At 44.8% G+C, this 10,682-nt stretch overlaps 1 protein-coding gene across 1 annotated transcript; it reads right to left on the bottom strand.

The window, feature by feature from the left end:
* Nucleotides 1-2,000: 2,000 nt before the first annotated feature.
* On the bottom strand, nucleotides 2,001-10,216 carry C18H17orf64 (chromosome 18 C17orf64 homolog). The gene is made up of 4 exons (XM_037810170.1): nucleotides 9,750-10,216; nucleotides 6,011-6,110; nucleotides 3,128-3,323; nucleotides 2,001-2,323 (listed from the first exon to the last, which is right to left on the bottom strand). Exons 1-4 carry the CDS (start codon nucleotides 9,752-9,754, stop codon nucleotides 2,238-2,240), a joined length of 387 nt encoding a protein of 128 aa, XP_037666098.1. The 5' UTR covers nucleotides 9,755-10,216; the 3' UTR covers nucleotides 2,001-2,237.
* Nucleotides 10,217-10,682: the final 466 nt, after the last annotated feature.

Here is a 10,682-nt window from a genome sequence, read left to right as displayed (position 1 = left end):
AATACAAGTTCCTTCAACAGACAAGTGGATAAACAAAATTTGGTACATTCATATGATGGAATACTATGCAGCAGTAAGAAGGAACAAAGTTCTGAAACATAGGGCAACATGGATGAACCTTGAAGATATAATGCTGAGTGAAATAAGTTAGACACAAAAGGAGAGCTATTGTTTGTTACCACTACTATGAATGCTCTGAACAATGTAAAATCAATGTCTTATAATGTGGAACATTGAGGACCTAGTGATAGAAGCTAGTGGAGGGTGAATGATAATCTAATATGTTCAGATATGTCAAAGCGGGTGAATTCAAAGGTATGAGAATGGATAGGGCTGATGATGCTTGATAATGAGACTATAAGTATTAGAGCTGTATTGAAGGTGAATAGGATTGAAAGGGGTTGCTTAATGGCATATATCCCACAGATCAGCACTACAAAATAGATAGGTGTTTGCATGGTATATTTCTAAGGTATAACACTGGTACAGAGAGTTGACAGCAGAATGGTATATGGGAAAAATCTACCTGTTGCATACTAGAGACTATAATTAATAGGAATACCTTATTAGTACCACACAAATACTAGGGACAAATAATTAAGGAATGAAAAGAGCTATGGGGTGTTTTTGGTCATGAGAATTGTTTAAATTGGCGAGTGTTGAGGATTGTACAACTAAGTGATGACAGTATGAGATATGGATGGGATTATCGTGGACATACCATATGCTATGTGAATTTTAGGAACCCCCTACTTCATAAGTCAAGCCCTCAATCTTGAGGCTTGGTCTTGTGAAACTTATGGTTGTATATGATGCCTAGGAATCACCTCCAGAGAATCTCTTTTGTTGCTCAAATGTGGACTTCATCTCTCTAAGCCTAACTGCAAATCATTTCATCACTCTCCCCCCGATGCTGGACAGGACCTCCCATGTGCATTAGTTTTCCTGGTGATGTGGGACACAAATTCCGGCAATGAGCGGATATTTGCATCGAGGTGTAGAGAACGCCTTTTTGACCAAAAGGGTGAAAAGATGGGCAAAAAAATAAGGTTTCAGTAGCAAAGAGAATTCAAATAGAGTCAAGAGGCTGTCTTGGAGGTTACTCCTATGCAAGCTTCAGTTAGATATGCCAAATGGCCACTGTATGATAAGCCCAAGTCAATAGTATTTCTGAAAACTCTAAAGAATACTCGGAACCCTATCTGAGACTCTATAAAAGTTTCACTAAGTTTATTCTTCAGAAACTTAAACACTCCAGAGAACTCCTATGCTAGCTAAGTCCCCAAACCCAGAGGCAATAGCCTCTTCACAAACATCAACCAGATGTGTCCCTTTTTCCCATAATGTCAACACCCCTTTTCATCATGAACAAGTTTGGGTGGTCACTGCCTAGAGATCCCTGAAGATCAGGAAAGTGATTAAACTAGAGTAAGGGGTAGTAACAGTCAAGATGGAATTTAACAAAGGATTATGAATACTTTATATAATTTTCTTCTTCTTAATTGCTAGGGTATTAGAATAGCTAGAAGGAAAGAACTGAAATGGTGGAACTGTAACCCATAGCATTCTTTGAAATTTGCTCTATAGCTACTTGTTAAATTGTAATTTGGAAGTTATCACATTTTGGTGTATATGTTACATTTCAAAATAAGGAAATAACTGAAACTATGGTGCTGTAACTCATAACATTTCTGGAAATTTCCTATGTAACTACTTGTTAAATTGCACTTGGAAAGTTATTGCTTCTATGTATATATGTTATATTCCAAATTTTTGTTTTTAAAAAAAAGGAAATTCAGAGGACTCAGGCAGGGCTACCGGCTACAGGCTTATTATTCTCTGACCCCAGCCCCACTCCCCTTAGACGTTCCTCAGCCACCCATGCTCACCCTGCTGTAATGTGTATTTACAGGTCTGTCTCTCCTACTAGGCTGTGACAGTCTGTGACACAAGTGACCACATCATATTCATCTGTGTATGTTTGGGGCACCTGATATTGAGAAAGTGCTAACAAATATTTTTTAAAACAAATAAATGAATGAATGTTGAGAGTTATGAATTGTCTTAAGGATGTTTATTTCCCACCCCATTTAATCATAATTAAGACTTCAACATCCTTTTGATAAATACGACTTCCTTTTTTCCCCTCACTGGTCCCCATCTGCCCAGGGCATGGGTGCTAGACAGGTAGGTGCCCTGGGACCCAGGTGAGCCAGCTCTGTCCCAGCTGGCTCCTCCTATGGGACAGTATCCAGGGCTTCTGGGGATTCCTTAATCCTCTTTCTCTTCACTTTTGGTTTTTGAGGAGGCTTCCTTAAAGAACCTGAAAAGGGGAAGGTCACAGAGATGATACTGATGAGATAACAAATAGTAAGAGAATCTCAGTCGGTGACATTCTGGGGTGTGGAAAGGGCAGAGGGGAGGAACAACAATGTCTTATCTTACTTCCAACTCATGTCCCTTACTGAAGGGGCTCTGCCCTCTAACCCGACAGCCTCCCTCCAGAGAGGCAGGCACTGTGGTCAGTGTAGGGGCCAAAGCTGCTGGGAAGGCCACTCCCAGGCCATCCGGCTGGCTTTCCCACCCACCGTGGGGGTGACTCCCTTCCTTTTCCCCATGCCCCCCTCCACCCTAACAGTAGGCCCCCTGCTAATGCTGCTTGGACACTTCTCGGGAGCCCACACTCTTGGCCACTAGAAATTGTCTCTGCTCTGCTCTGTCATAAGGGAAAGTGCCTTTGTTTAAATACTAATTGTAAAATGCAGGATTCAAACTGTAGATATTATGAGGCTTCAACTGGGGAGAAATTATTCAGAACAAAACACTGAAAGAACACCAGAATGTTAATAGCGATGGTCTCTGAGTGATGGGATTACGGGTGCTTTTTTCTTTTCTTTTTTACATTATCTGTGCAGGAAAGAGAGAAAAAGAGAAAGCAGAGAAGGTAAAGAAAAGGACAGAAAGAGAAATGCAGGGACAAAGAGAAGATGGGAAGGAGGGACGAGGAATGTGTCTGATGCAGGGTGAGGCTCCTGGCAGCTTGATCAAGGCTGCTCTGGAGAAACACCCGGACATTACTCTCAATCCCCCTCTCCCAGGCACTCCTCCCACACCAAATGGGCAGTACCTCTCTGGACGTGGACACTGGGCCATGGCTCCCCCAGCAGGGAGTTCTCTAGACCTGGGGCCTGGATCTTGGACAGCCTCTCCTTCATGCCACTGATGTTGCCATGCAGCCCCCAGGCATTGCAGAGCTTGGGCAGACTGTCTTCCTGGTCAGCCAACAAGAAGCTCTCCGGTGCATCCAAGGGGTACAATGCCACCTGCAACAGGGCCACGGTGTGAGGAGAGTGTCGTGACGCAAGGGGCTGCATTCCACAGCCTTAGGCTTACCCTTGTTAGGAAACTGCTGCCATGTGGATGCACGTCACATTTGCCCAGCCAGAAGGATCAAGAGAGAATCACAAATGTGGGTGAGGAAGGACATCAGGAACATTGAAGCCAGGAGGTCAACTGTCTTTTCTTGGGTTGTCTTTTATCTTGAGATTACATCTTCTGTCTCTTTTTAGAGTTATAGTGTCTTGTTTGTTTGTTTGTAATGAAACTTGTTTTAAGTTGCTTACTTAGCAAGATTGAAAGTGGGAGCTTGAAAATATTTTTTGAAAATTTCCTGATTAGTGAAATTCAGAAATCCAGGAACCACTGAAATGGCAGCTCCTCATATTCAGAGGAAGAATCGCTGAGATGATCTAACCATTCATGTTCAGAGGAAGAGAAGGAGACCCAAAGGAGAGGATTTGGTTAAAGCTGCACAGATAGTCTTTTGGCTCTCGGAGCAGCACCAAGGTGGTTGGCAAGAACAAGCACCTTACAAAAAGTGGCAAAAGGGAGACAAGAAGAAAGTGGCTGACACATTTTCTAAGAAAGATTGGTATGACGTAAAAGCACCAGCAATGGTTAGTATAAGAAATATGGGGAAACAGTAGTCACAAGGACTTAAGGAACCAAAATTGCATCTGGTGGTCTCAAGAGTCTTGTTTTTGACGTGAAGCTTGCTGATCTGCAGAACAATGAAACTGCGCTGCATTTAGAAAATTCACACTAATTCCTGAGGATGTTCAGAGCAAAAACATGAACAAACTTCCATGGCATGGATCTTACCATGACAAAAGATGCTCCTTGATCACAAAATGTCAGACCATTACTGATGCTCATGTTGATGTCAAAACTACCGATGGTTATTTGCTTCTTCTGTTCTGTGTTGGATTTACTAAAAAACACAACAATCAGATTTAGAAGACCTCTGATGCTTAGCACCAACAGGTCCACCAAATCCAGAAGAAGGTAACGGAAATTATGATCCAAGAGGTGCAGATAAATGACTTGAAAGAAGTGCTCAATAAATTGATTCTAGGCAGCACTGGGAAAGACATCGAAAATGTCTACCAATCTATCTATCCTGTACATGATACATTAGTTAGAAAAGGAAAAATCGTGACAAAGCCAAAGTTTGAATTGGGAAAACTCTTGAAGCTTCATGGTGAAGACAGTAGTCCTGGCAAAGCTACTGGAGATGAGACAGATGCTAAAGTTGAACAAGCTGATGTATATAAACCACCAGTCCAAAGTTCAGACTTTTAAAGATGACAAATAAAAAGTCTTATTTGTGGGGGGGGGGGGGGGGGGAGCTGCTAAGCTAGAGTGGTTGTAGGAGGACATGTTTAGAACAGCGCTTCCGTCTGAGCTAGACCTGGGTGTGAAACCTGGTTCTTCGCTCCCACTTGCTATGTGACCTGGGACAAGTCACTTCACCTCCCTACATTTGGGTTCTTTATTTACAAGCCGCAGAAAATAATTCTAACTACCAGTGAGGATTACTTTTGACAATTACATGAGGAGACATAAAAAGTGCCTGGCACATAGAAAGCTTTTGCAGCTATTATCTAGAATTATTGTTCTGGACCAGTGGCTCACAAAGTATGGTCTGCAGACCCCTGGTGGTCCATGAGATCTTTTGACATCATCAACCCCTTAAAGAGTGGGGTCTTACAAAGTGCAAGAGAGACCAATGGATTTTAATGTAAACCAGTATGAAAAGTTCTTTGATATGGTATCAGATTTCACCTTTCAATTAACCTTTAAGTAACTGCCATTTGTTGAGGTTTGGTGTGGTTTCAAAGAAGAATATCCACAATTATCTGAAAAAGCTAATAAAATACTCCTTTACCAACTATAATCTGTGTGAGGCTGGATTATCTTCATGAACTTCAACCAAAACATATTTCATAACAGATTAAATGCAAAAGCAGATACGAGAAGCCAGCTGTCTTCTATGAATACACACAATAAACAGATTTGTGAAAATGCAGAACAATGCTACTCTTCTAATTTTTGTTTTGTTTTAGAAAATAGTTGTTTTTTATTAAAAAACTGCTATTTATGTTAACATGTAATGGGTTTATTATTTTTATTTTTAAGTTAAATTAATAAAAATGTATTTTAAAAATTTCTTAGCTTTAATTTCTAATAGGGTAAATATCAAATAGATATAACCCACCTAAACCAATGTTTTTGGGGGGTTCTCAATTATTTTTAAGAGAGTAAAAGTGTCCTGAGACCAAAATGTTTGAGAGCCACTGTTTTCAGACAAAGCCAGATCAGGGTTATGTGACAGTCCCAGAGCCTGTCCCAAGATGGCTGTTCCTATCTGGCCTCATCTGTCCCCACCCAATGGCTCATCAGGGACGTCTCTGCCCCTGCCATAAGGGTGTGGGTGAGAAGGGTGTATCAATATTGAGAATTTGAAGTTGTGTCTCTGAGTCTCCAGTCCCATCCTGGGCCCACTTCAGGGATAAAGGTGGGGGAGGAAGGTCTTGCTTGTGCAGAGAACCATGGAAAAGGGGCGCTGGTTGTATCAGCAGGACCCCTTGGTCCTGGGCTTCCTTCTGTGGGTCCCAGAGCACACCAACCAACCCTCAGCTGGACCCGGTGAGGGTTCCCTACACCTCACCAGGAACTTGGCTGTCTGGTTGCTCTTGGTGTACTTGTAGAGCCGGCGAAGCTGCTTCGCCTCCAGTTCCGAGAAGAGGGAGACAAATCGCCAGAGCATCCTGTGGGAAGAGATCTGAGGCTGAGGGAGGTAGGCAGCAGCCCATGTTCCTCCTGCATTTGACTTGTGGTTAGGATCCGCTCAGGGAGAAATGAGCCACAGGCTGCCTGCTTGCTTTCTGGTTGGGATCATGGAGAAGTGGGGATTTGCCAGACTTTCCTGTCTTTGAACATTGTGTCCTGGTGACAAGCATCTGCACACAGTAAGTCTTTAATTAGAGGTCACTCTCCTTGGAGTCCACTGGGTGTACAGCCAAGATGCCATCTATGCTGCCCTGGGTGACCAGGGGGCCTCTGTTCCCTCCATCCCCCTTCCCTACATCCTCTCCAGGATCCTGTCTCCTTCACATAAAGATGAAGGACTGGGGAATCCTGGCTGGGGTGAGACCTTGAATAGAGAGATGGTGGCCCATGAGTGGGTGGGTGGGGAATGGGGCAAGGAAGCCGCCCTACTTCCTCCAATGCTTGATTTCCCAGGCTCGGCAGTAGTGCTGAAGAAAGGTGTTGATGTGGTCCCCTAGGACCACCACACTCTGCTTCATGTACTTCAGCTTCTTCTTCCGGGGAAGGTCCCTGGGCAGGTGCAGCTTTCGCAGGAACTTCTTCAGCGGCCTTAGGTATTCTTTACACTGAGGTGGCAACAGGTGAGGTGAGGCACCATGGGAGAAAAGAAGAGGCAGATGGGCAGCCCCAAGTAACCAGCAGATTGACCCAGGAAGGGCTGTATGTGCTACGTGAGAAGTCTGCAATCAACCTACTTCACTCCCTTCCCAAGACTGTGAAAAGTGGGGCTGTGAGCTGTGGGTGTGAGGCCTTCCAATTCCAGACCTAGATCTCCTAACTCATTGGGAACAGGGGACCAGGGCCTGGGCTGACCTCTCACTCACAATTTTGAAGGTGTCCTGACCCAGACCCTTGGCATGGCGTACAAGTGAGTCTCCAGTGGGGACAGTGCTGGAGCTCTCCTCCAGGAAGGGCACATCTGTCACCTGGGAGGGGCAGGAGGCAGTATTCAGCCTTGGGACTTGAACCACTGCTCCTGTGGTGCTGGGACAACCACTGGCCCAAATGCCAGCTAAAGCTCTGCATTTTCCCTATGACCTCTTCTTTGAGCCAGCAAAGATGATGTGAGTGGCTCTGAAACCCAAATCTGGTTTTCAAGGAAGGCAACCCACATCTGAAAATCTCCACTTAGAAATCCTAGAATGTTGTACTCATTTTATTATAGTCATAGCTAACTTTGCAAAGTTCTTGATAAACATTAATAAATCATTTTATTCTCTTACAAATTCTGTGAGGATAGAGATCATTATCCTTGTTTATAGATGGGACACTGAGATAACGAGATTTAAGTGACTCCCTGGGGGAATGAGCAGGGATTCATTCATTCATTCATTCATTCATCAAACATCTGTTGAGTATCTAAGCCCCAGGCCTACCTCTTTGATTCTCTAACATTTAGCATCATGCCATTTATCTAATGTGCACTCAAAAAAAAATCTGTGATGGTGATGGTGATGAGAAGGAATCTTTTGATGTAAAACTGTGGCAAAAAAAATTGAAAGTTAATGGAGACAAAGAAACTGAAATAATATTAAAAGTTAGAAACTCTCTGAACAATGTAAAATCAATGTCTTAGAATGTAGAGTATTGGGGACCTAGTGATAGAAGCTAGTGAGGGGGAATGATAATCTAATATGTTCAGATATGTTAATGATGGTGAATTCAAAGGTATGGGAATGGATACGGGCGATGATTGTTTGTTAATTGGGTTATAAGTATCAGAGCTGTACTGAAGGTGAATAGGATTGAAAGTGGCTGTTTAAAGGCATATATCCCACAGATTAGCACTACAATTATGGATAGGTGTTTGGATGGTATTTTTCTGAGGTATGACACTGGCATGAGAGTTGACAACAGAATGGTATATGGGAAAAATCTACCTATAGCATACCAGGACCATAATTAATAGGAATACCATACTAGTACCATACAAATACTGGGGACAAATAATTAAGGACTGAAAAGAGCTATGAGGTATTTTAGGTCATGAATTGTTTAAAATGGAGAATGATGAGGATTGTACAACTAAGTGATGATAGTATGAGCTATGGATGGATTATCATGGACGTAACATATGCTATGTGAACTTAGGAACCCCCTACTTTATAAGTCAAGCCCACGATCATGAGTCATGCTTGGGTGAAACTTATGGTTGTAAAGGGGAGGCTAAGCCCACCTATAATTATGCCTAGGAGTCACCTCCAGAGAACCTCTTTTGTTGCTCAGATGTGGATTTCTTTTCTTTCTCTAAGCCCAACGCTGCAAATAAATTCATCACCCTCCTTCCCACCCCGAGGTGAGACAGGACCTCACCAGGCAAGTGAGTAAACAAAACAAAACAAAACAAACAAACAAAAGTTAGAGCACAGGATTAGATTGACACAACTTGATTTGCATCTCACCTTTCAAAGCCTCTCAGAAAAGTGGGCCTGTGTTCAGGGTGAACAAGAAAGATCCAGGATCAGACCTCTCTGACTTGGGGAATAGGACGAAGGTTGATGGAGAGGGTATGAAATGTGCTCTCCTTCAGGCCCCAGAGAGAGGGGTCTCTGGTTGCTCAACTCCATGAACACACTACACAACACCACACAACCACAAATACAGCCCACGATATACACACAGTCACACACACACACAGACACACACACACACAGAAGCCCTTGTGTCTTAAAACAAACAATAACATGGGCTCCCTTCCCAACATCTTGTCAGAAATATTTGTCCTTGATAAATACCTGTTTTAATGAATTAACCTTCCCTAGCTCCAGTTTAGCTTTCTTGCTCATGGACCACACGATTTTCCCTTCTTTTCCCTGAATGTCATGCTCTCTGCTTTCCCAACCCAGCTCCTCACAGACCCTCCTTCTTTCCCTCTCTCACACCCTAACCCCCCACTTCACCTTCTTTAGGGGTTTCTCCCCTTCACCCTCTTGCCCATCTGATGTCTCCATCTCCACAGGTGCCCTGCTGGGCTCCAGGATGACACTCCTCAGTCCCCTCAGGCTTCTGACCTGCTGTTTCTGTGACCTGAGCCTCTCAGGGAGTGGGCAGATTGGCTCCAGAACTAGGAGCAAAACCATGGCAACTGCCAACACAGAGCCCAGCTCCCCTCCCCCATACCCTCATTCCTAAGGGTGGCCACCAGCGACTGTCTTCAACTGGTAACTGAGATGTGCTGGCTGGACCCAGGACTTTGTCAAAGCTCACAGCTGGTCAAGAGGGGCTGGCACCCCTTCTCTCAAGGGAACTGTCAGGTGCTGTTGATTTTGAACGCTGGTAAGGCTTCTGAAGTCATTTCCCTGCGTGTGTGCCATTCCTGCCTCCTCAGTTACATCGTGGCCTCCCTGAGAACGAGGACCAGGATTTGTTACATTCCTTTCTGGATTTGGGACAAAGGACTAGAGGGCGCACTGAAAGAGAGAATGGAATACAGTAAACTGTACTGAGGTCTTCTCTTCTATTCCCCTGTAGCCTTCCGGAAGTTAATAAACCAATTGGATTGGGTGTTGCGGGGGTGGGGATGGGGGTGGGAGTGTTTTAAAGGGAGGCGTACGAAAACAATAGCCGCCATGTATCACCTCATTTAATCCTCGCAACAGTTTTCCCTGGGGTAGGTAGCAGAGAGCCGAGACGCACAGAGGTCCGGTAACTTGCCTGAGGTCCACCGCCTCTAAATGGGGCGCAGGATTTCGGTCTGGATCCGACGGTTCTGGCCTTTCCCCCTGGCGCGGTCCTCCAGGAGATCGAGGCAGCGGGAGTAAACGCGGTCAGCCGGGAACCGCCGGCTCATTGGCCCTCCTGGCCGGGAAGCGCTCGGGTGCGCCCGGTCCCAGCCGGCGCGACCCGCCCCCAGGGCGACAGAGGTGCCCCCTGGCGTCCTTCAGCAGCGCACGGCGGGTTCCGGGAGGTGGTGAGACCGTTGCAGCCTCTACTCACAGCTCTCCCGGAACGCTGAGCTCCATCTCCTGGCCCTCGCCTTCGTGTCCTCTGGGCTGGAATCCCAGTTTCCCCCACCCGGTTTAACCCCCTTCCTCCCCTGCCTTCGCGGGCTTCGGGTCCGGCCGCAAGGTCCTCGCAACCTCCCTCTCGCCATCTAGTGGCGGATGGACACATCACAGGGAGCTTGTCACGTCCCTTGACTGCTTTCTGGCGGGTGGCCCAGAAGAGCGGGGATTTGGATCCTGTCCCTTTGAGTCCCGAAATTCTTTTTAATTTGCTCTCTTTTATTTCTTTGAAGAGAAATAAAAATTCCCACTTCCCTGCTTCCAAACTGGAAAGTCTATTATCTGAGCATTAATGTAGAGTTATTAGGCAGTTATGAAGAAGGATAATTATGTTGGCAAAAGTAAGGGCAAAGAGGCCCTTCTATACAGTTCTATTGGGAGTGATAATCTTAAATAATCTCTTTAAAATATTAAATGTGCTTTCCCTTTGACCCATCAATTCTTCTTCTAGGAATTAGTCCTGAGAAGATATATATGTGAGGACTGTCACAATAGTGACAATATGGA

Source organism: Choloepus didactylus, chromosome 18 (genome assembly GCF_015220235.1).
Source record: "Choloepus didactylus isolate mChoDid1 chromosome 18, mChoDid1.pri, whole genome shotgun sequence".
NCBI lineage: Eukaryota > Metazoa > Chordata > Mammalia > Pilosa > Megalonychidae > Choloepus > Choloepus didactylus.
Note: the sequence above shows the minus strand (reverse complement) of the source record. Positions and strands in the feature narration are given on the sequence as shown.

Bases quoted from the DNA above. Each gene is read 5' to 3' on its own strand.
- C18H17orf64 (XM_037810170.1), bottom strand. The intron at 3,324-6,010 runs GTGAGGTGTAGG...GCCCTGTTGCAG, and splicing joins ACCAGACAGCCAAGTTCCTG to GTGGCATTGTACCCCTTGGA. The intron at 2,324-3,127 runs GTACTGCCCATT...TCCCCTTTTCAG, and splicing joins CAGTGTCCACGTCCAGAGAG to GTTCTTTAAGGAAGCCTCCT.